At 41.5% G+C, this 25,776-nt stretch overlaps 1 protein-coding gene across 1 annotated transcript in view; it reads left to right on the top strand.

The window, feature by feature from the left end:
• The window catches only part of SMURF2 (SMAD specific E3 ubiquitin protein ligase 2), a 58,875-nt gene that overhangs the window by 22,133 nt on the left and 10,966 nt on the right, over positions 1–25,776 (top strand). Inside the window, exons 2-10 of the mRNA XM_054278631.1 lie at positions 5,272–5,310; positions 6,826–6,934; positions 14,065–14,198; positions 14,369–14,434; positions 18,100–18,184; positions 19,449–19,532; positions 21,265–21,467; positions 21,639–21,723; positions 23,719–23,877. Coding sequence (XP_054134606.1) covers positions 5,272–5,310; positions 6,826–6,934; positions 14,065–14,198; positions 14,369–14,434; positions 18,100–18,184; positions 19,449–19,532; positions 21,265–21,467; positions 21,639–21,723; positions 23,719–23,877 — 964 coding nt within the window. The remainder of the gene's footprint in view (positions 1–5,271; positions 5,311–6,825; positions 6,935–14,064; positions 14,199–14,368; positions 14,435–18,099; positions 18,185–19,448; positions 19,533–21,264; positions 21,468–21,638; positions 21,724–23,718; positions 23,878–25,776) is intronic.

Here is a 25,776-nt window from a genome sequence, read left to right as displayed (position 1 = left end):
AGATGAAGGAAGATCTTCAAAATGAGCCATTGTGGTAAAAATTGATAGGCAGCCTGTCACTGTCCCGTGTGTTACATATGTTCTTGAACAAGTGCTTTTCTGGGAGAAAAACCCTCAGGGAAGGAAAAAACCAACAGGAATGATCATGTTAAAACTGTTGGTTGGATTCAGAAGGCTGAACTTGTTCTTCTGTGGTGATGACACGTGGAAAGCCAGATTAGAAAACATAATCTTAGCTTTGGACTGAGTGCTTTCCTCCCCACAACCTCAGGGCTGTCTGTTGACACAGTGTGGGTTCTTAGGGATGGATGTTTGGCATGGGCTGGGGGTTCTGCTGAGCTGTGTGTGGACTTCAGTGTGTTGATTGTGTGTTTCCTTGTGCAGCAGTGTGCTCACTTCCATGCACATTCATGATTGGTTTTATTTTGTTACCTGTCTTCCTTAATCTTTCTTTAATAGTACTGGTGTGTCTCAAATATACAGATTTAAAAATCACTTACTTAAGATGGCTTAAGCAATATTATTTTTACGTAGGAATTTTAAGACTAATATATCTGTAAAATGATTGTCTACAGCTGTAGCCCTGAGGTGTTTGTACCTCACCCTGCTGGGTACAAAAACATTTAAACCTTGTCATTTGTAGTAAATAAAGAGTTGCATTATAACAGATAACTGAGTGCTACAAACATGCAGGTAATGTAACACTAAAACCTACCTGTGGAGTAGTGGTGTTCCTGTTTTGCAGGTGAATGTGGTGAACAAATTGGCTACAAACAGTTTGATACGGACTGGAAATACCCACCAGGGTTGAATACACAGCCCTTAAACGTCCGGGTTCCTTGAATTCACATAGCACTTTCTTTCCTTCTAATGTTGCTTCCTCAGCACTCATTCTGGTGTTACCCGGCCTTTGGAGGTGAATAGATCATTGAGGACTCTGAGCTCATGTCTGAGAGGTGATTCTGTGAAATCTCATAGATCTTTATCACTTTTTACTTGTTTTCAATGCAAGCTTCCTGCATTGGAGCTCCCTTTCCACTTGGACTTCATGTTCTTCTTCCTTCTGCGGAGACCTCTTGTTACTGATAAACTTATTATTCTGAAATAAACAGACTTTTTAATACCCATAAAAAACAATGGTAATGTATAACATAGGTTACCTTCCCTAACAACAGCTTGATGTCATTAAAAGTTGGATTTTCCTGTAAAAATGGTTCCAAAGTTAGCAGCAGTTGCAACAAGAGTTCTTCAGTAACTAGCAAAAAGAATAAACAGAGTTCAGAAAATGAGAGGGAAATATTTATCTTTTTATAAAATTGACCTTTTCAATAGTCATAGTTCCTTTCAGTTTTTATGTGAGTTGAACCAATTATTCGCCCCCTCTATAATTGCATGTAAATTTTAATAGCTAACACAGATTACAGGGGTTTGGGGATACTAAATATTTTGCATTTACTTATAGTAGTTAAATTATTTTTCAGTAAACCATTCTTTGTCAGCCACAGGAGTAATAAATAAGAAAAAGGAAATTGGCAAATATGATTCACTTAATTCCTATTTTTGAATATTTGTGGACTGTGTAGCAAAGCTGTCATAGAAGGAGACTGGGTAGCTCATAACATAATGCTTTTTTCATGTTTCTGTGAGCAGACCTGAGTAGCATATGTTAGAATGAGATCATAAAGCATGATAAAAAAATATTTAATGTATGTATACTATGTAAAATTGGTGTGCTGTTTGTCTTGGCACATATATATTGGAATATTAATGTTCTCTTCTGTAGACTACCCAGGAAGTCTGTAATAAACAGAAACATAGCTATCCATTGACTCACTGATACTCTGTAATGAATACTTTATCTACACATGTGTGCTGCAAGCCATTAATGTCATTTGATGATGCACTTATGGTACAACACACCCCCTGTTCTTTTGCAGTGTATCCAGCCATTGGTTTGCATTCTAGTTCCACTGCAAGTTTAAATAACGTTTTGTTTCAAAAGAACTGTAACAAAAAGTGCCTTAAAACGAGCACATCCAAATAATAAATAACCTCCCTCAATGCCTTTGTGCCTCCAGAGGATCCTTTAGTGGTGGGGCTGTGTGGATCTGATAACCATGAGCGTTGGGTCCACAATCATCAAGGGAAAGAAACCTCCCTCTAGTTCTTGCTGGGTTTTGAATCTTTAGCTTAAATTGAGCCTAGGATCAAGGACTCAGAGATAATTAAATCCCGTGAGTTTAGTGGGAGTCATTGCCTGGATAAAGAGGAGACCCTGGCAGTGACCTGGAGCAGATCCTGAGCTGCTGGGCCAGGGAGAGCCTGGTGGGAGAGGCTCTGTCTGAATGCCCAGGGAAAAGCTCAGCCACAGCCCTCAGTCAACCATGAAACATAAATCCATAGGAAACCAAACTTCCTTAGCTTTTATTCTCAAGGAACTATTAATCAGCTGGTTATCAGAATATTCAGGACAGGTTTTAATGCAGTGTTGAAACTGTTAGAAAAGTGGAGCAGAAACTCTGGTATTTTTCCCACCAGTGGGAAAAGTTTTGTTCAAAAAAAGTCCTGAGGTAGATGAGAGCTGTGTTTGTGGAAGAAGATTGTTTCGCTTTGAGTTGAGCTGATGCTCATGGGACCTGGGCTTTTTTACCTAGAAATACCTGGCAGAGAGGGAGCTGTCAGTGGAAGCTTTCTCAGCATCTCTCCTGTTTTGTTAACCTGACAAAGCCAGAGTGGGTTGACATCTGACTTGCCTTAAATGTGGTTACTAGAGAGGGAAAAGTTGAGCCAAAAATATTAGTTTGTTCACTCATGGCTAATTGTTGGGGAAGCGGTTATTAGTCTGTGTGCTCTGTGTGTGCCCAATCTTATAAAAATGGGACTTCAGTTAAATTGCACTGGCAGGCTTGCTTTCTTTTTGAAAAGAAGTGTTTGTAATTAGTTAATATTACAATTTCTGTCACAAGAATAATTGAACCTCTTGTGTCTTGGACATGATACAGTTTCAGGAGCACCCTGTGTGACTGTGCTGTAGATGAATTTTGACTTAAATATTGGATTTTAAGCCCTCACTTGACACTTCCCATTACTTGTAATGAGTAAAACTGTGACAATAATTATATATATTTTTAGATACTTTAGAAAGTAGCCATCTATTTTACTTGGAGCTTTTCACCACTAGATGAAAGGTGGCTGGTGAGCAATAACCTGCTGCAGTTCTTGGACAGGTGATGTCTGTTGTGTTATCACTCATCTGAGGATATTCTTGGTGTAATAACTGCTTTTGCTGCTCCTTAAGGATTTTTTCTATTACCTTTTCTTTTTCAGATGCCTTTAGGTTGTTCTCAAAGTTCTGGATAGAGCAAATTTTAGATTGTTGGGCGTGTGGAAGCCTTTGATAACGGTGGATTTGTTATTACACCATCCAAAGAACTTTATTTGATTTGTGGGGCAGTGATGTGACAGTCTCTTTCCTATATGTACTTGAGGGCTGAGTATCAAATACCTGAAACATTTCACTCTCTATAGGTATTTGTTACTCTTGACTGTTCAGAGTGAAATTATTGGGTGAAAATCCTAAAATGGAGCTCTGCTTTAGGACTACCAGTATGTCTTTGAATTGAGAGAAATTATGTTTATTATTTTTATCAAAATTCAAAAAACCCAGAAGCTACCAACCTGGAACCAGGCACTTCTTTTTCAGGGTAACAATGTTGTTAGCAGCCCCTTGTATCAAAATACCGTGCTGAAATTTTCCTGGGAACTTTGATGTCCCTTTCCTGTGGAATAGGTCAGTGTGAGTGTGAAGGAGTTGTTCTGTGCCTCCCTGCAGCCTCTGATGGACATCTCCTTGTGTTTTATGGAGGACCAAAACTCCTCAGACCTGGGCAGAGCTGTAGCCAGATTTTACAGTGCTGAATTCCAGTGGAAAGCAGCTTCATTAAAATCAGCATCTTTATGAATGTAAAAACTGGGAAAAGATGAATTCCATTGTTTAGACTGTCCAGGGTGGTGCTCCTCTGCCCTGGCTGTGGAGATCTCCATGGGAGTGCTCATGGGTTGCCTCTGCCTGCTTTTGTTCAGGCAGGAATTGGGGATCAGGAGCCTTGCAGGATCAGTGGGAGGCTGTTCTGGGGGGGAAAGGATGGCCAATGGTGTTTGGGTTGAGGTGGTGCCTCTGGGATGTGATTATTGGATGCACTTTTCTGTCTTTGCATTTCCTGGCAGTAATAAACATTGTTGATCTCATAGGAAAAATATCCAAGGGAATCATATAGAGAGGAATCTCTTGCAGCATCAGGTTCCAACCAAATAACTCTTCCCACTCCCCCCCCCTTTTTTTTTTTTTTTTAATACTAGCTGTGGGAATCCATGCTTTTGCTCAATCCCCAAGAATCCTTTTGTGTTATCAGTAAATATTTTAATGTTTCACGGGGGAATCTAATATTTCCTGCTTACTAAACCTGTGATTATAGATAAGCATAGTAGTTGAGTAGTGGTGCAGTTTGTGAAGAGAAGTCTTCTTTGTGTACCTTGGCACCTTTATATGAAATTTGTCCCCCTTGACCTTTTATTTATTTATTTGTTTATTTAAATTTATTCTCGTAGGAGATTGTTTTCCCCTGGGTATTTTTAGTTGACAAATGCAAATGTTCCTTCCTTTTAATTTAAACAAGCAAACAAAAAAAGCCTGAAACAATTACCAGCTGCTACAAATAAAAAATATCTTTGGAACCATCAAAACTCTGGCTTTAGAAGTTAGTGTGCTCCACCCAAATGCTTTTCAGGTAAAACCTTTTATTTGTTAAGGATGCAGAATAACAGCAAAGCCTTGGCTGCCTGATGTTCTACTTTTTATGATCAAGAAAGCTTTTCCTGGGCTGTAGAACTGAGGATAAAGCCCTGCTTGTGTCCCAGCACTAATTGTGGTGAACAGGCCAGGAGTGCTCCAGGTCCCTCTCTGGTGAACTCACAGTTGGCAAAACAGTTGAGGGGGAAAAAAAGCCACAAAAACCTGAAACTATTGCCTGAGGAAAGCAGGACCATCTCACTTCCACTGTTATCTGCCTCCAGGTGCATGGCTAAAAGTTGACACTTCCAGCTCAGCTTTCAGGGGTTAATTCACATGGCAGTATAAATGATGAAGCAGCACAATTCATTTATGTTTGTTTTATTTTAAGCAGGGTTTTCTGAAGTGCTGGACAGGCAAAATAATGTTTTTTAAAAGTTGGCAATCAGTAACTTAATTTTGTATTTCTGTTCTTCTTGCAGTACTGTGTGCAAAAAACTTGGTGAAAAAGGACTTTTTCCGTAAGTACATTTATACATTTATTTATAGATGGAATAAATATTATGCAGGTTCTATTTTGCATATGATCATTATATTAAGATATTTGCAGTAAGGGGCTGAAGGCTTTGATGTTTTATTTCAGGGCTTCTGTTTTTGTCTTAGGTGACACTCAGCACAGAATCATAATAATAATTAAAACACTGACACACTCTGTCTGTTTTTATGGGAGTGGGAAACAAATTTACCCACTCAGGCAAATTACATGTTTTTCACATTTAGTGCCATATATTTATTAAGTCATTTTTCACCCAAGAACCTTTTGTCAAGCAAACAGATGAGCTCCTTAATTATTAACAACCACCTCATAACACCAACGTACTCTGAAATTATATTTTAATTAATTTTAATAATGTTTTGAAAGAAGTGTTAAGAAGTAGATGAAGAAGGCAGAAAGGAATGCTATTGCCTGTGTCCTGCGTGCACTGATCACCTGCCTGCCACCTCCCACCTGGGAGCAGGAGGAGTTTGGTAGAGCAGACCTGAGCTTTGGAAAGAAATAGAAGAGGCAATGACCAGAATTATACTGTGATCTGAGATACTTCTAAAACATTGCTGATATTTGAATTTCTGTATTGATGACAAGTTCTTGGGTGTATAACAGTTTGAAAAACCCCCTCAGGATGTGCAGTGTGTGATGCTGCAGCACTGATGTCCCAAGGTCCCACTCCCTTGTCCCCACGTGCTTTCTGTGACACCTGTCCTGAGCCCTCTGAGCAGCTCTGGCTGAGGCACCTGAAATGCAGCTGGGACAAAATTGCACATGACAAAATCAGCAGATGTGGTGAATGTTCCCCACCTTGGTTCCTCCAGCTTGCTCACAGCCCTGATGAGGGCAGAGGGCAGGACCTGGGGGGGTCAGGGCTGGGACCATCCCTGGTGTCAGTTCAGCAGGAGGTGCTGATCATCGTGGGCTGCTCTGCTCTCCCAGCCCTGGATCTGGAGTTCAGCACCATCTTTACACTGAGTTTTGGTGTTCAGATGAAGCTGTTCAGTGTTCCTTAGGTACTGAGCTGGCAGCAAATGGATCACAAAGCCAGCAGTACACTAAGTGAATCCTAAAAGCAAAAATAACCTGTTAGAGACAATTCTCTGTTACTCTAATATCAGCAAAAATTGTGATTTGATCTTAAATGTATAAAGAATGTAACTCTGTTTTCTCTGCCTCTGGCTTCTTTGTATACTGATAATTTACTCAAATTTAAATTAGCAAGATTAAGGTGTTTTGATTTTTTTTTTCCCCCAATGTGTTTGACTTACACAACTTTTTCTTAGTCCATATCAGTGAAATAAATTGCTAATTTGCTCATTTCCTGTGCTTAATACATCATATTATTCCCATTCATTAACTAGGGGTCTTATTTATTAATGAAAGGCAAATTAATCTTCAAATGAAAGATTAAGTAACTGAACAATGATAAAGGACTTCAAAGCATCCTGATCCACTTGGTAGCTTTTCTTTCTTTTCCTCCTCACAGGACTTCCTGATCCCTTTGCAAAGGTTGTGGTGGATGGATCTGGCCAATGCCATTCTACAGATACTGTGAAGAATACACTTGATCCCAAATGGAATCAGCATTATGACCTGTAGGTGGTAACAGTGATAACCAAAGGTTTGAAGTGAAATCCTCTAAATTACACAGACAATGTCAGATGTTCTTTATCCTGTCCTGTGTACAGCTTGGGAAGTATCCCAGAGTTTATTTGTTTGAGTGAAAAGTCCACCTAGCAAAATTCCACTTTCTCATTTACCTCAAAATTTAAACACTGCGCTTGTTTTTCTGGTGCTGATGTCTGCAGCATGCTTACATGGACTGCAGTGTTGTTTATTGTGGTATTTTCATGTTAAAATGAAGCAATAATACATAGTATTTCCCTCAAACTGCTCTTCTCTTGATGCAATTTTTGTTGGTTGTGGTGCTACAGTATCTTTTTCTCTGTGTGCCTTTTGTTCAATTTTCTCTCCTTTCTGTCATTTTCTGTCCCAAATGTTGTTCTCATTCAGAATTATTGTTATCATCACTTGAGCCCTTTTTGGTGCTTCTGAGCAATAGAATCAGTATGGCACATATATGTCATGGTTTTCTCTTTTTCTAAAGTATAGAATATTTCTGTACAATATAAGTTATTAAAGCTTTGATTTTTATGTAGGCCTCTGTGCATGCTTTATTTTCCTTGTCTTTTATTCTTTATCTTTTTCCTTGGGATGAAAGATGGGGAAGAGAAATGAACTGTTTTGCATCATTATATTCACCTGTTCTGATCTCTGACTTTTCCCCCATGGCTCCATTCTCTGTCCTGTATTATTAGAAACTGTTTGAGCATATTTATGTTAAATTTGGCCATCACCAAACCTGCAGCAAATTGGTGTTGGTACACAGACAATTTCTTGTCCCTCTTTTTCCCAGTGAAGAGAAGCAGCTTGGTGGGTCTCACAGCAGAATATGAAAGGCCTGGTTTAAAGTCATGTCTTGATCTCCTCCTTATTTTAATATCCAAGAATAAATGTGTGAAGTCCTTGTTCATAATGTGTTAGTGCAGGATACAGAACATTTTCTTCACTGATTATCAAAGTATCATGGCAGTTTAGTGAAGTAATAATACTGGTTTTATTATCCAAACCCAGTTCAAGCTTACATTCTGCATGTGAGATTGTAATTCATATTCATTAGAGAAATGGATGCAAAACAAGTTTTAAGTTCATGTGTAGCAAATGGCTCTCTTTTCAATTGAAAGAATTCTGAGTTAACTTGTTTTTTTGATGGTACTAAACCTATCAGAATATTGATTTATACAGAATGGAGGTTTCAGACCTTTCCATGTCCTCTCCAAGGATCAGAGTGGAGCTAAGGAGAAATCCCTGAAACCAAGCACAGACTTTGATTGTTTTTTAGTTAGGTGTGTCTGTTAATGAGCATTAATGCTCAGCTTTCCAGGGATGGAAGGTGGGAAGTGCTGAGTGAAAATCCTCCTGTAATGAAAGGGAGGAGGGAGGGCATGGTTTGGCACTCTGTGAATTCTGTGTGTCAGGATTCTGTGTGGAGGTCACTGTTCCCTGTGGCTGCCCCAGTTCTGGCCAGTTTGAAGAGCTGTGGGACACTGGAGTTGTCTGGAGTGGCTGTCAGGGATGCTCAGGGCTCCCTGGGCTGATGATTTGATTCCCTTCTGGAGAAAAGAAGCAGAGGACGTGGGAAATGAGGGAGGATGTTGATATGCAACAAGAGTAATGGAAAAAAACTGTAAAATCTTCAGAAAAAATTCCTTTCTGGTTGTAGCTATTAAGGAAGGATGGTGAGAAGGTATTTTTAGGTTGTTTTGTAGAACAAGCCATGGTTGTATCTGGATGCTGTATTGTCTTTCCAAGGCTGTGATTGTAATTCACAACATATTATGTAAAGCAGAGAGAAAAGGGGCATTCTGGCAGAATGTTTTGCTTGAGCAAATTTGAAGCATCTCTTGCTAGATTGTCCAGTGGAATTTAGGCCTGTGTGGAGTATTTTTTGTGGGTGGTGGTTTGTTTTTTTCTTGTTCAGAGGAGTTCCCTTAAAGACTGTTTTGTTGAATTACTGTATTATTTTCAATATAAAATTTTGTCCTCTAGGAAAAACGACTTTGCTTGATTCTGGCTGTTGAATTCCCTGGTGACAGAAGTGTATCCAGTATTTCTAATCCAAAGTAAAATTCAGTTTAGTGTCAGGCCTTGTTATTAGAAAGTAATCCTTTCCCTCTCCAAATTTTCTTCATAATAATTTAACCCCCTTTTTAGTGTCACATGTTATTCCTTACTCTAGGGAAATATATTTCCATTTATAAACAGTCACATTATCTTCACTTCCTATGTAAAACAGCAGTAAATGATTAAATCTCTTTGGTACAACAACTCACTGCCTGGCTGTTATTGTCAGGTAATTTTTTACTGTATAAAATACTCAGTGTCAGGTCTCAGCTTTTCATCTGCACCAGATATTAAGATAATTTTTTCATGTACCATATGGTGGCAAATGCAAATGGCACAGTCAGATGGAGCTGTTGTAATATATTCATGCAGTAATGTCTGAATTAAGTTGTTAATTCCAAGAGAATTTTGTGGCTTGCTAACCTGATTCAGCATAAGTGGATATTCTGTTGTATAAGAATTTTTTAGAAGGACTTTTGCAGTGCTCTAAAGAGCAAAAGGGGGTTGGCTTCTGCCTTGTGTGGTTCTTAATTCAGCTCTTAGTGTGAAAAGGAAGTGGTTGAATTAGCTGCTTGGATTCTTCAGCCTGGATGGGTGTGTGTGTAGAGAGGGGGAATCTGGGAGACTTTCCAGAAAGAAATTGCCAAATAGTTGCTGTCTGGATGTAGTTTAATGTCAGTAAAATACCATGCTTGCCCTGGATGTATTCCCCTTCCTTATTTTCAGTCTTGTTTGTGTTTCCCCTATTGTTCAGGCCTTTCCTCAGAGCTTTTGAATAACCAGCCTTGACACATTTACAGCCTTCTTGCATTCAGAACTAAACTACCTAAACCAGCAGTTCAGGAACTTAAATCTCCTTTTCCTCTTCCTTCCCCTTTCTTCCTTCCTGTGGTAGCCAGACCTGTCCCACATTGCCCAGCCCAGCCTCCCCAGCAGCCCCTGCCCCTAAGGCACAGCAGGTCCCATCCTCTTTCCCTCTGAAAGGTGTTTGTACCATCAGCTCCACCAAAACCTGCTCCTGGGCCCAGCTTCAGTCTGTGCCCCTCAAGTCCTCACCCCCAGGCTCCTCTTCTCCTTTGGGATCTCTCTCCAATGGAACCTCATGCAACTCCCCAAAACTTCTCCTCTTATCAAAATCTCCTCGCTGCAGCTTCTGCTGCTCTCTGGTGCCTCCACATCCTCAGGCTGCTGCACTGCCCTGGCAAAATCACTTTTCTCCCCCAATCCTTTGACTCTATTTTGTTTAGTTAATGCTAAGGATCCTGGATTTTTCTCAGGGAGAGAAGGCAGCAGCTCTGCCTGGTGCTGCTTTAGACATTCCCATCCTACATGAGCTACTAAAGAGCCGTCAGACACCTCTGGGCACCTCCTTTTCCTTCTCCTCGTGGGGCTTGAGGCCCTTTGGATGAAGCTGATGCCCTTTGCAGCAGGCAGTGAGTGCCACATGTCCCTGCTCCATCCCTTCTCCATCCTTGCCCCAGCTCCATCCTTGCCCCAGCTCCATCCCTGCCCCATCTGTTCTCCATCCCTGCCCCGTCCCTTCTCCATCCCTACCCCATTCCAGCCCCATTCCAGCCCCATCCCTGCCCCATCCCTGCCCCATCCCTTCTCCATCCCTGCCCCATTCCAGCCCCATCCCTGCCCCAGATCCATCCCTGCCCCATCCCTGCCTCAGTCCTGGCAGGTCCTGGGGACCATCCCAGAGGCTCAGACACCCTTCAGTTGCTGCACAGAAGGGAAATGCCAGGAAGGAAATAAATGAAGATGGGAGAAAAATATTGGGGTGCTGTTTTTCATTCTGTCTCTTCACACCTTCTTCTCCCCGGTCTGAAAGCAGTTGGTAGCTCAAAGCAGAACACTGAGATTATATTAGAAAAAAAGTCAGAAATGGGAAAATGGAGAAAAAAAATCTAAATAATTCATCCTGGTTGTAAAAACAGTCTGTGTGACAGCATGGATTAGAAATAGGGAATTCCTGGCTCCCAAACCTGAGCTCATACCTCGTGATGCTGCATTTTTCTCTCTTTCTGGAGGGAGTATGTCTGGCTTGTGATCAGGAAGAGGTGTGTTTTTTCAGGAATATATTTTTCCACTTTCTTCATTTCACATTTCTCAGTGAGGTGAACTCTTCAGGGAAAGTGTATGTAATGCCATGGGGATGAAAAGTCACTCAATTCCAGACCTTCCTCAGTGCTAGACAAAATAACAATTGTCCCCGTGTTCTAATTTTTTATTTAAGTAATTTAGAGGTTTCCACTAAGGCATGAGTTTGATTTTTTTTTCTTGGAAATGGAAGTGCTAGGAGTAGGGAAATTAAAATTTCTGAACATGCAGCTCTTAACCAAAGTCTTAATTGTAAATGTTCAGATAATATGAAAGTCAAGAAAATGGCTATGCAATTGAGTTTCTATGTTTCCACTTCATTAATACTAATCTCATTATCTCTGTTGAAGTCCTGAAGCTGTGGAATAGATATTGCTGATAGGATAGAGGAAAAAAAGAAATATAAGCTCCAAGAACTTTAATTACAAGGAGGAAGGGAGAGTTATCCCACAAAATGGGGGGGTTCTGGTTTTTTGTTTCTGGTTTGATTTGTTGCACTTTATTTTTTTTGAACATTCTTTTTATATAAAAAATAAAATTCCTAGCTCAGGCTTTTATGTTGGAACCTTATTGCCAGATGATGTAAAACAAATGTAACTTATCCACCAAATGAATTGGAAATGTCAGCTCATCCTAATGTCACTCTCTAAATACAACCATGGGTTTTTATGCTTGAAATGATGCAGAGATGCAGATGAAACATTTTGCTGTAAAGCCAGCTAGATGTTACTTAATATTTATTTTCTTCCTTTATCAAAAATTAGACATTTTTATTTGGAAAAATGCAGCTTGTCTTGTTTATTTCCTTTTAAAGTGTGAACCAACCCAGGTTTTTGGGTGCAAAAATCAAGAGTAGATTATGGCAGAATGTGAAGTTCCCACCTGCTTGGTGTGGATGGTGACTGTTCCTCCCAACCCTGAGAACCTCACCCTGAAACATTACAGGAATTCTTGGAAACTGTCTTGTGTATTCAGCTGTTCTACATATTATTCAAACTGTTCTGTTATGAAATTGTGTTTAACCTTATACCTTTGACTTTTTTAAAGCAACAAGGAAAACTGGAAAATTCAAGACAGGTCATGATAAGTCTTTATTTTTAAGTGCACCTAAATTGTTCTCATAAGAATTTATTTTAAGTACATAAAGCATTGTAGACTGCAGCTGTGCACGTGATTACCCATCTTCATCTCGTTTCTTTATGTAAAATTGGCATTGTCAAGGTTGTAAGGCCAAAAATCTGACCTATATTACACAATCAGTTTACTATTCAAAAAACTTGGGGGCTTTTTAATGTGAAGTTTGTGTTTTGTTTGGGTTTGTTTTTGTTTTTGTGTAAATGTGCAGTGGTTACTTTTAACCATGAGGTTTTTCTGTCTTCTACTTCTTGGGTCAGTTGCTGAGTGCACATGGGAAAAAGAAGTTATACAAGTTCTGCTTTTTGAAAAAGGAAAAATGGGAGAAGTGTTAACCTGATCACAGCTGTAATTTTAAGCCATGCCAGTTAGTTCAATTATTTGGTTTGCCAACCTTGACAGTATCATTTCTATCTTTATGAAAATATTAAGATATTTAAAAGCCAGTAAAGCCACAGTCAATGGGGAGATGTATTTAGACATTGGTTGATCAGTTTTCATTCAAAAACAAATAAAAAAGAAGCACTTGGAACTAAACTAAGGCCAGAATTTGTGGTCTGGGAACAGAGAACTACAAGCAATTCTTGGGATCTAAGCCATAGTTACAAATTCATTTCCCTCAACTTGAAACAGCCGTAATAATTCAGTATTGGCAATCACTGATTTATCTTGAGTGTTTTGAAACTGTCCTCTGAACGTTTTGAAAACAAAAACAAGCTCACAAAGCAATTGCCTCTGAAGAGCAAAGCTTCAGACAAAAAAAGCAGAAGTAAAGCAAACTGCAGTGTGCAGGTTTCCCAAGGCAGTGCACACAGATCCAGGTTTATTTCTGTGGGAATGCTGTGAGGAGAATCCTGGCCAGGAGGGGAAGGTGGCACATCCCAGCCAAGCCCCTGTGGCGCTAAGGTGTCGGGAGTGTCCCAGCCATCCCGTACTGAGGGTGAACCAGCCCCCTGGGCTGGGGGAGCTGCAGCTGGGGGATGCCTTGGCCTGGCAGTGCTGCGTCCCTGGGGCTCCCTGCGTCCCTGGGGCTCCCTGCGTCCCTGGGGCTCCCTGCCTCACTGGGGCTCCCTGCCTTCCTGGGGCTCCCTGCCTTCCTGGGGCTCCCTGCCTTCCTGGGGCTCCCTGGGACTCCCTGCACTCCTGGGGCTCCCTGGGGCTCCCTGCGTCCCTGGGGCTCCCTGCACTCCTGGGGCTCCCTGGGGCTCCCTGCGTCCCTGGGGCTCCCTGCGTCCCTGGGGCTCCCTGCCTCACTGGGGCTCCCTGCCTCGCTGGGGCTCCCTGCGTTCCTGGGGCTCCCTGCATCCCTGGGGCTCCCTGCATTCCTGGGCTTGCAGGACCAGCCCCAGAGAGCTCCTGGCTCCTGCCCTGCCCTGGAGCTGCTGTCCCTGCTCCTGCTGTCCCCAAACCCTGCTGGGGTGCCACAGCATTGTCCCCTTGGGGCAGGCTGGGCTGGGGCAGGGGGCTGAGCATGTTTGGGGCTGTTCAGAGCTGGGGTGGAGGGACGGCCCTCAGCCTGCTGGTGTTGCTGTTGGAACAGATTTCAGTTCCCATGAGTGCCCCCCTCCCAAATCAGGCTTTCAGAGCAGTTTGTATTCAAGTGAGCTCCTCCATGAGACATGCTCCCATTGAAGTCCAGTGTACATCTTACCTGCAGGTGACTTGCTCTCTCTTGCCATTACAGTGTGTGTTAAATTTTTAATGAGGTGTTGATGATCCTTCTTCCCCCCAAGGTGGTTTCTGATGCATCATCAGAGTGTTCAGTGAGTGCCACTGACAGTGCTGTTTGTTCCACGTTTTTCAGATACATTGGGAAGTCGGATTCAATAACAATCAGCGTGTGGAACCACAAGAAAATTCACAAAAAGCAGGGAGCTGGTTTTCTGGGCTGTGTCAGGCTTCTCTCAAACGCCATCAACCGCCTTAAAGACACTGGTTGTAAGTAAGCTAAGGACAGGTTTCTTCTCTTTCAGCCCAAGCTTGCATGCACAGGCTTTTGAAAAATTACACTTAATTGGGTTTTTGCTAGCTTTTATAAAGCTTTTATATTCCAGGTGGTTTGTGATGGTGTTTTGTTTTGTTTTTGATTTTGTGCCCTCATTTTGTAGATCAGAGGTTGGATCTCTGCAAGCTTGGGCCAAATGACAACGATACTGTTAGAGGACAGATAGTAGGTGAGTAAAGGTTTTTATCTTCTAGTTCTCTTTTTATCTTTAGTTTCTATGGTAGCTATAGAAACAACTCTTCTAGATGTCAGTTTTCTATATTATATATATATATAAATAATATTCCATTTTCTATGTATTTCTATATATAATGGCTCCTGTCTACTGCCAGAGCCATTTGGACCTCAGGCTAGAATTATATAAGTAGAGAATTAAACCCCCTCCCCCCCCCCCCCCCAAAAAAAACGCAAACAAACCATAAAAGCAAACAAACAAAAAAAAGGCAAACAAAAAAAAAAACCCCCCAAAAAAAAAAACCCAAAATGCTCAAACCACCTAAAAAAGCCTCAAACCACAATATTATAATAAATTTTTGGGCAAATAAGACCATAGATAATAAAAAAAAAAATTAGAAAGTTTTTAATTTCACTGTAAAGGAGGGGGACAGTTTGAGTGTGTGCTCTCTGTGAAAAACTGACTATAAAATTAGCCAGAGCTCCAGCAAGGCTGTGCTTCCTTTAGGTTTTGGGGAAAACCTAAAAAGCATCTTGCTTATAAGCAAGTAAAATTGCTGTCTGGGATGACTTGATCAATTAATTTTGTGTTTTCATGGCTTATTAACAACCTCAACAACCTCATGGCTTGTCAACAACCTCAATAACTGTGCTTTGTCATTCTGTGAACTCATGAACTTTAAATAACTTCAGAATTAAAAAGAAGCTGGGAAATTGAAAAGCAAGTATCCACAAAAAAGCTTCATAAATACCCTCTTTTTAGTGCATTCTCAGTTCTTTGGTCCCTTCTCAGTTCTCAGCATTTCTAATAGGTCATTTAAATCAAAAGTTGGTCAGGATAAGGAAGTTCTTTATTTATACAGCAAGATGTTAATGAGAATATTTGGACATGAGGGAAAGGAAAGTGAATTTTTATGTTCGATTCTTAGTTGAAATTCTATCCAAACAGCACTTCTGTCAGCCAGGGAACACCTCTGAAATATTAGTCAGCAAATAAGTGTGTTTGTTTGCCTCCCTCTGTTGAATCACACCTGTGACTTTACCTCTTGGTGTTGCTTTAATCATCTGTCTCTGTCTGATCTGCAAGTGCTTGCATTAAGATCAGAGTGTGGTGGCACAGGGGAGTGAAATGATGGTGGAAATGTGGATTTGTAAGTGCATTGCTGACCCTTCAGGCTGTTCCCAATTAAATTTTCCACATGAGCTTGCACAGAGGATGAATCAGTCACTTCTCTGGGGTATGTTTGCTGTGGGTTTGGTTTGCCTGCTGGCTTTGCTCCCCTGAGCATCCCTGTGTGTGCAGCTTTGTTTGGGGGTGCCCTTGGAGGGGAGGCTGAGCTGGGAGCAGGGGAGAGCAGCCTCAGGGTGTGCTGGGAGCTCAGAGCAGGGACTGTGCTCTCATGCTGCCCTCCAGAGTATGAACTCACATCCTGGTCAGCATGCTGGGGAGTGCTGCCATTCATTAAAGGGGAAAAACCAACCCAGAAACCCCTCCCCAAAGCAGAAAGGCCTGGGAGGCCTGTGGCAAATGCATTGCAGTGTGCAGTGACAGAGACTTCAGAGGGAACTGCTCAGGGAGAGTCAGAGCTATCAGCAGTGTGGGCACAGGCTGCACTGCCAGGCTGCTTCAGCTGATGTGCCAAAGCAGCTCTGCCTCTCCTGGGATGCTGCTGGGGCTGCCTGACACCAGGAGCTGTTGGATTGTGCACTGAACCTACAGAAAAGCACCTTGTCAGGTTACAGCACAGACCCAGAGCAAATCTGTGTTCTGTTTTCTGTTGTTACCCTCAGAAAGGTCAAGTTTACTCAGTCATGGTTCTGTTTTAATTTAATGCATCATTGGTAAGATTCCAGAGACTCCTGTCTTTTTTTTATTTGAGTTGTCATTATTAATCTTCTTATATTTTAATCTTTCTTCACTAATGCAACTTTATTGAGTGGATGAATGAGCCTCAGTAAAACTAGATAATTCCACTGTAGTAGTTAGATGGTAGAGAAATCTGGATTAAAAATAAGTAAAAGGCAGAATAAGTTATAAATATACTCTCAGTTCTTCCAATTATAAACTCTCTTAAATTAAGAGACCATGCAATATTGCAAACCAATATTAAAATGTAATTGATGCCTTCAGCAGATGATAATCTTACAAATCAAGTGCACAGTGGCTATGTCTTGGTACAGGGACGAAGGAGAACTTGATCTTAAATCCCTGGGTTCTCTTCAAAGACAGGAAGAAAAGGGGGCATTTTCAGCAATGGATCCAGGGGCACCTGAATTGTGTCTTAATCTTGCAGCTCTTCTGTGCCACTCCTTTATTTCTGATGTGGCAGTGCAGAAAAAATAAGCCCTTACTTATTACAAAATGAAGCTGTGCACAAATTTTGCTCCTCACGTAGCAAAGGGGAGGTAATTGCCTTTGTTTATGTTAATTTCTGTCTCTTTTTGCTTGCCAATCCTTGCCTACCTGCACTGGTGTGAACTTGTACTGTGTGGGGTCATGGCAGAATAAATACATCATGTGAGATCCTGGTTTGGTTGAATTTCAAGGTGTCTTTCCCTCTAAAGTTGTTTGTAAAGTTAGAGCTCATGGACAATGAGGGGTTAACGTGGTTAGGAATGCAGCAGGTACTCCAGGGCTCCCTGGGTTGGTCTGTTGAGTTCTAAGCTTCAAAACATGTTGCTGTTGAAAATTTGGGGTCTCAGGCAAAATCTGTCAGTTCTGCTCCAGCTTTTCAAACTTTCTGATCTTTACAAAAGTTTGGTTGCATCCAGGTTAAAATCATTTCACTCCTTATAAATAGGACTTGAAGACAGTTGTCCAGAGGTGTGTTAATGCCACCTCATGAAATGTGGGCCACAGCACGTATTTAGCTTTTTAAGCAATTGTTTTATTGTTAAAGGCATAACAAAACATCAAAAAAACACCCCAACCCCACAGGAACACAAGTGTCATAAATTATCAGATTGGACACTTTCAAACTGTGATATTGGGAACAAAAGCAGCCTAAAAAAAAATAATTGTTTTCATAATTGCAGTACAAAAGCTTCAGGCATAAATACCCATTACAGTGAATCATGTAAAAAAAAAATTAAAAGTGAAGCAGTTTTGGTGAGGGTGAGCAAGGGCTTTTCAGGCTGCTTTGTGTGAGTTGCATTTGACTTCTTACTACTGGTGTTAGAAAGTAGCCAATAAACCAAATCTGAAGTGCTTCAGCAGTTACATTTTGCCTGGTTTTGTGTTTGTGTGTCTGTGTGTGTGTTGAAACCCATGGGTGCACAAAATAGGTGAGAAGGAGTCAAAGCCAGGGAGGAATTCCTTCTTTTAGCTCTTCCTGTTCAGAGTTCTGCTGTTGGCCCTGTCCCAGCCGTGTGTGAGGTGGCACCCACTGCCTCCAGTTGAGTGTCACAGTCCATCTCAACACACAAAATTAATTGCACTTTCACAGCTCATTTCCTTTTCTGCCTTAACATGCACTCATATTCCTTGAGCTAACGTTTTAAAAGTAAGATGTAGAGAATTCCATGTATGAAAACAGAGTTCCTTTCCTATCCCAAACCTGTCTCAGCTTAGTCCTCCAAGTTGTACCAGTTCTCTTTCTAATGTAACCACAATTTGCATTCAGATGCCACATCTTTAATAACTCTTTTATTATCCAATAGTCAGTCTTCAGTCCAGAGACCGAATAGGCACAGGAGGACAAGTTGTGGACTGCAGTCGCTTGTTCGATAACGATTTACCAGATGGGTAAGCTGACATCACTGTGATGTAAACACAAATCCAGCTCATGCAACAGACTGTGATAGGAGAATTCAGTGTGCAAATAAATTGTTTTAAATGTTGCACTCAGAGTTCTGCAGTTCTGCATTCAGAACAGGAGCTGAGCCAACTGGGGTGCACAGAGCAGTTGATAGTTTGGCTGTTGTCTTATCTCCACTTGGAAAAGGGGAGGTGACATATGTAAAGAAATGCTTTGAAAAATAACTTGTCCAAGAAAACACATATTTCAGATTAAATCACAGCCAGCCAAGTGCCTTATGCATGCAGTAGTTTTGTAGCAAGGAAGTGACCACACTGCCTGGCTGCCCTTCTGCAGCACCATGCAGAGGTGTAGATCCACTGTGATAAACATGGATCACTTCTTCAGGCACCTCTTAGGGAAGAAAACGTGACTGGGAAAGGTAATACAGCCCAAGTTCTTGCTGTATTTACCTTCCAAAAGTAGAGTTTAGGATTCTTGTTTGTCCCTGTGAGAGTCAATGACATCATTATCACCTAGAACAGTTTTGCAAACACAGGAAAATACTCTGGTTTAGGTTCTGGTGCTGTCAGCAGCTTCTTCAGAGCAAACACAGACTTTCTGAATGTGATTCTTGGCAGGTAAAGACAGGAGAAAATGAGTTCTCAGAGGATTAATTTTGAAATGCAAATCATCATCCTGGTCTGTAACAGCATTCTTTTGTTAATTTGGAGTCAAGATAAGTCAAAAACATTTCTGAAAATGGTTCTAAATTTTCACTTCAGAATGTTCCTTGCATAAATATTGCTCACTTAATTGTGTAACTGCAAAGTTTGCTGTACAGCCTCGTGTATTTCAGTGTGCAAATTTAGTGATAATTCAAAAGTCACATTGTTTGAAGCTGACTTTTTAATGAAAGCAAGCAGTGCATGAAGATGCTATGAAAGCATTTGTTGGAGTCAGTGGTCAAAAGAAGTTAAATGCATTATTAAACATGTTTCCAAGAAGTTCCTTTATGTGGGTATTCGGATTTAATTAGAATTCAAGTCATTATTGAATATGAAGGTGTGATACTGTTAATGATGTGCCTGGTTCCAAGGGAAGAATATGTTCAACCATTTCAGAGTTGAACTTTCAGTTGTTTCCTGTCACCTCACTCAGCTAACGTGATTCATAGCAGTGTAAGTCTTCCTGAGCTCGGCATTTCTGTTGGAAACATTCTGTGCCCTGGTTTCCTGGAAATGCCCCTCAGTGCCTTTGTGTGCCCTGCAGGTGGGAGGAGCGCAGGACTGCTTCTGGAAGGATCCAGTATCTAAACCACATCACAAGGACAACGCAGTGGGAGCGACCCACACGGTGAGGAGTTCCTGGGACGCTGTGGGAGGATCAGTTTGGTTATTGAGCAGTTCCAAGGGGCTCTCACAGGGGGATTGGGTTGCTCATTCCTCTGCTCAGTCACTCTGCACAAGCTGAATGCTTTCCTTCTTCAGCATCCTTCTCCTTCAGTCTGCCTAGTGTTTAACTCAGAAGATCATTCTGACTGCTTTTATCCCTGCCCTAGTTGTAATATCTTTCTTGTAGAGATGCTGTGGTAGAGCTCTATAAATACAGACATTACATTTTGCAGACATCTCAAGGGGTGAAGAAGTGAGACCATGAATAGCTGTCAGACACTGCTCTGTGACATGTAACCCAGAACAGTTACAGCTGATGGCTGCAGAGTGTGTTTGGAAATAATTGTGATCACTTTTTCTGATCACTGTAAATGTGTGTTGTGAAACTGTTCCTCAAGCCACTTTTGCTGTTGCCTGTGTTTCAGGCAGTGTCATTGCATTTTTATCAGAATCTTCTGCAGATTGTCTGTGCCTGCAGATGTTCTCTTCCATTCTCAATATCATTCTGGTCTCTGCATGGATATATTTGATTTTAAATAACCTGGACTGTTCACACTATGTACTCTGATACATGTTTGCAGTTTAGGATTGAAAGGACTGAACAGCATTTTGTTTTCCTATTTCTGTTTTTCCTGGCATATTGAAATACCCATTCTAAGCTCTAGACACAGTAGAAAAACAAATGCAAAAGGTATAATTTGTGTTGGGGATTTCTGTGACCTTGTAAATCCCCCTTTAACCCATTTAAAATCTTTTTGAAAGCAGCATTGAGATACGAAATCACGCTGGTCAATGTTGCTCTTGTGAGCAACTGCTTTTATTCTTGCTTGGCCCTTTTTCACCATCCTGGCCTAATAACATTCCTTAAAAGTTAGAAGGAATAACAAGGCCTGATCACTTCCTCAGCTACACAAAGGCAAGGTGAGAAAGTTTGGAGGTTATCGGAACAAGACAACCCAGTGGCAGGGAGAAATAATGAGGAGGACTCCATCTTATCAGAAGGCTAATTACTACTTATCCATCTTATCAGAAGACTAGTTAATTACTTTATTATATTATTCTATACTGTATTACACTATATTACATCTAAACTGAGTCTGCCAAGCACTCAACTCAAACTGCACATAGTCTCGTGACTGTCAGCCCACAGTCCCCACACACACACCTGGATTCACCAGTGAGTCAAAACACTCACACCAGAATCCAATTATCAATTCCCTTCAGGTAAACAATCTTCCATGATGCATTCCACTTGTGAACAACACAGAAGCAGTAAATGAGATAAGAATTGTTTTTTCTTTCTCTGAGAATGCGAAACCCAGAAATATTCTTGGGAAGAATTGTGCCTTGCTTTTTCTCTGTGAAGGGAAATGTGGCGACAGGAGGTGGGGAGGTTCCTGGTTCCTCTGGTGAACGTGGACGAGGAGCCTCCTGCTCCAGTAGAGGTGTCCCCAGAGCTCGGGGTGCAGCTGCTCCCCCACAGGTGACCCTCATGGCCACCACACTGCGGTTGTCCCGCTGTCCCCAGGCCAGCATCAGAGTACTCGAGCCCAGTGAGCACGGGCCTGGTTCCTCTGGTGAGCACGGACCTGCTCCAGTAGAGGTGTCCCCAGAGCCCGGGGTGCAGCTGCTCCCCCACAGGTGTGCTGTGTGACCCTCCTGGCACCACACTGAGGTTGTCCCTCTGTCCCCAGGCCAGCATCGGAGTACTCGAGCCCGGGCAGGCCCCTGAGCTGCCTGGTGGATGAGAACACTCCCATCGGCGGCACCAACGGCGCGTCCTGCGGGCAGGCGGCGGATCCGCGGCTGGCCGAGAGGAGGGTGCGCTCGCAGAGGCACAGGAACTACATGAGCAGGACACACCTGCACACCCCTCCCGACCTGCCTGAGGGATATGGTATGGAAATCACAGCGGGTCACTCGTGGGGTGCTCAAGAAACTGGGAAAATGGGTTGTGTCTTCTCATGTGGGAGGTATTTTCATTCCTTAGTTGAAGGAAATCGGTCTTTGTGAGTCTTCACGTTGCATTTTTTGTTCTTGTATTTATTAATTTGTCTTCATTTCACAGAGCAAAGGACAACTCAGCAAGGTCAGGTCTATTTTCTGCATACTCAAACTGGTGTCAGCACGTGGCACGATCCAAGAGTACCTAGGTAAGAAATGATGGAAGTACCCTTAATATTTCAAATCAAAATCATTTAGGCAGTGTGCTCCTCAAAGTTTTCTCTGGCTGATATTTCTGATTCTTGGCCCCTGGCTAATATTTCTGATTCTTGGCCCCTAATACATGATTTTAATATGTCATTCATCAAAATGAATTAGTCTGTCTTCCCCAGTTCTTCAAGTTGGTATTGTAATGAAAAAATGGAAAACTAGGAAATAAATTACAATAGTGTTTTGGGAGCAGGTACAGTTCACTGGTTCTAGATTTTGCATATGAATTAGAGCCAAGTCCAGATTTTAGTGCTCTGCAAAATGATGAAACAAACAGTAGAATCTGAACACTTCCAGAGGAGGTTCCATCAAGATACTTCAGTGAAAGCTGGGTTGAATTGAAACAGTCAAACTGCTTTTCCTGTTGCAATTATCTCAACACTTGGAAAAAAACAAATCCTAAGTATTTTAAATTCCGTGTCCTTATTTACACAATATACATGTACATACTGCTTATGAAAATACATGTGACTATTGCTGATGTGTTTGAAAGGAAAGGATGATAGTGGAAATTATTAGTAGCTTCTGATTGTCCTTTAAATAGCCAAGAAATCCTGTTGTAAATGATAATAAATCCTCTAGTAAACACTTGCCTCCTAAAGTCCAGGAATGGTGGTGTGAGATTTGTGTGGTTTGAAATTGGCAGGTTTGAAATTGAATTTTGTTACTGTTTTTCAGTTGGAAGGTTGTACCTTGCTTTGATTCAGGTTTGATGCACTGCCTGCAGAGCTGAGGCTGCAGCTAGTGGGAAGTCAGTGACTTGTGTATTATGCAAAAACAGGCTCTAAAAAAAAAAATAATATGAAGATCTAATCCTTAAGTTCGGGGTGTGATAGTTCTGCGTGCAGTCTAACTCAGCACTGCCCTGAGGTGTGGCAGCACAAACAGCAGGAGTGTCTCTGAGAACAAGAATTGTTTGCGTGAGGATAGAATTTATGTCATTTCTGAGGAATATTGGATTTTTGAGGCTAATAGCCACAGCCATGTAGCCAGCACAAGTAATCCCTGCAGTCCAGCAGCAGTGGGGAGTAGCAGCAGCAGATCCATCCCAGAGCTTGTTTCCATGTTTCCATCAGTGGCTCCTCGAGTCTTTGCAATCCCTGCAGACTGCACCTTTTAAGGCATTCTGTCCCTTGGCACTTTCCTCCCTCAGCTCCCATGATTTTGGGAGAGCTGAACACCTTTGGGAAGAGCTGCACTGGACAGTGTGAGGAGTCTGAGGTGTGAATTGCATCCATGAATAATCAGTGTATATTTTTGGAGACCAGCATTTGTTTTCAGTTTTCTCTGGAATGAATTTACATCTTCCTAATTTCAGCAGAATTTTTCTTGAGACCTATTGAGCCACCTCTGCATTGCTCAGGGCAGAGCTGAGTCATTGTTCATCTACTTGATTTGAAATAGTTTGTTAGAGAGCTGTTTGCTTCCCACAGGCTCCTGGGGTTCTGGGGCAAAGCAGCCAGTGCCATGCACATCCCATGTGTAATTCTTCATGGAAAGTCTAACTCTTCAGAAATACAGTTTTGTTTTCTATGAGTTTCTAAAGTGTGATTCACAGCTCCTTACGTGACTAATGTTGTTTTAAAAAATGTTTTCTGTCAGAATTGGTGCAGAACTGAAATTCCATTTTGACAAATACGGCAATGGTCTTTATTTTTGTTTGAAGCCTTTATTAATTTAACAGCTGAAGTTAGTTTGTAAAATGAGGGCTATTTGATAATAATTTTTTTCCCCACGGCATGTGTTCTGGGGTGTGTGTTTTTGCTGTGGTGCGCTCGTACCTTGGGTTGGGAGCAGAGATTCCAGCTGAACAGATCAGGTTTCTGAGACAATACATTTTCTCAGACTTCATGGAATTGTTCTGTTACATTTACGCTTGTTTGGCTCGGAGGCCAATTGCTGAGGTATTTTTCATTTTATATTTGTTTTCACAGGGATCTTAGCAACATCAATTGTGAAGAGCTTGGTCCACTGCCTCCTGGATGGGAGATCCGAAATACAGCGACGGGCAGGGTTTATTTTGTTGACCATAACAACAGAACGACGCAGTTCACGGACCCGCGGCTCTCTGCAAACCTGCACTTGGTCCTGAAGTGAGTCTGGAGCCTGCTGTGGGGTCGGGATGTGCTCTGCCATTCCCGGAGCCTTTAAGGAGTAATTCTCTGACACATCACCAATTTACTCTGCTTCACGGCAAAGATGAGCTTGAAAAAAGCCTGCAGGAGCATTTAGGCAGGAATGTGGCTGTTGTGATGCACAGGGGGAGGGAAGCAAGTGCTGTCTGCTGCCCATAGATTTTTTTTTTCCTAACAGCAAGAGAGACACTTTGTTTTTGTTATACTTCGTTCTATTTTCAGTTATGAAGAACTTGTTTTAAAATAAGTTGTGTGTGAGCCAGTGGTGTCAAATACTGATGTTAGGAAGGGATGCACAAGTGCCCAGCTATTCTCCTGGAGTAAAGGAGAAATAACTCGGCTCCTGCCTTCAGTTTTAGAGTAGCACTAGTTGATATGTTCTCAAAATAAGGCCCAAATAATTTAACTCGGTTGTTTTACAAAAAGGATAAAAAAGGAACCGCATTTTTTCTGCCTTCGTGTTTTGATATCATAATTTCATCTCACAGTTTTAAAAAGAGAAGGGGAGACTTAAAAGAATTCTGGCTCGTGTTTTATCCCCTAGGCACTCATTACACACTGGGGATTTTCTACTAAAAATGGAAACCAAAAAGCAAACAAATATTTCTTTTTTTCTCTCATTTTTTTCCTCTCAGACGGCTTGTACGAGGTACTTGGGAGTTGGATTCTATTGTTTCTCCTGCTAATACCTTTTAATACTCTTGGGAAACACCTGTGAAGTATTGAGTAGGTGTTAAGTGGAAGAAACAATGAAGAGTTGGTTGGATGGAAAGCCAGGCAGGCCTGGGTGAGGAGTCAGCGGGAGGAATAGTCCTGAGAGGAAGTGAATCATTGGGGAGAAAAGCTGAAGGAAAGAATAATTGGAACAAGCACGAAAAGACAAAGCTGAGGAATGGAAAGCCACATTCAGGAGACAGCATGTCTTTTATGCATTACACAAAAGCTGTCTAGCCTCTACCTAATATACACTTGAAATCACACCCCAAGAGGGAGAGGAGCCTAAATACAGAAAATATGTTAGAGAAATCATTGGTTTTATATGTGTATGTTACAGGAGTTTAGTAAGCTGCCATCATCCAGAAACTTCGAGTGTTGTTTTTTATTTTAGTTTAAAACAAATCACTACTCATTTTAGCTGAATTGAAATTGGTAGTTTGAAAATAAAATGATCTTGAAAAATATCAGCAGTGAAGGAGCATGTTCATGTTTGAAACACAGAAAAGTTCCTAAAATCAATTCAGATTTAAGTATTTTACTTAAGAAAAACTTCAGACCCTCTTAGCTACAGCAGTGCAATTGTGAAATTGTAGAAAGCTCAGTGAACTGGGTGTATTTGACAAGCTGGCCTCCTCAGGTGGGTTTATTTTGAAATGGCAGAAGGGGCACAGTAGCCAGTTCTGGATTGTGGAGGGCAGATAACAGAGCTACCTTTGTTAGCTGGAAAATCCAATTTGACTTTTAATTTCCAGAGTCACAGAACCATTTAGCATTTATTTGAACTAAGAGTTCTCCTGCAGTGTGCTGAAGTTCCTCATTTGTCCATCTGTCTTTCATTAGGAAAGGATTTCAGAAACTCACCCAACAGTGTCATCAGCAAAGTCTGCTGCCTGATAAATCATTTTTGGTGTTTATTCTGTTATTACACCAAACAGGATGTGTGAAAGTTTCCCCTGCCTTGAGCCCACCTCCTTATTTGTTCTTTAAAAAACAAACAAACAAACAAAAAGTAGTTTGCCTTAGGCCTGTCGTTTTGTAAATTATCTGAGAAATAAGTTTACACTTCATGTGGGATGGGTGTGATAGAGTTATAGGTTCAAAGGCATGAGAAAGAGTTTACTCTCAGTGATACTTTTTCTG

Source organism: Melozone crissalis, unplaced genomic scaffold (genome assembly GCF_028551555.1).
Source record: "Melozone crissalis strain CALT ecotype California unplaced genomic scaffold, PUWL_Pcris_2 ptg000026l_1, whole genome shotgun sequence".
Classification (NCBI taxonomy): Eukaryota; Metazoa; Chordata; class Aves; order Passeriformes; family Passerellidae; genus Melozone; species Melozone crissalis.
This window is presented reverse-complemented; position numbering and strand designations above follow the sequence as displayed.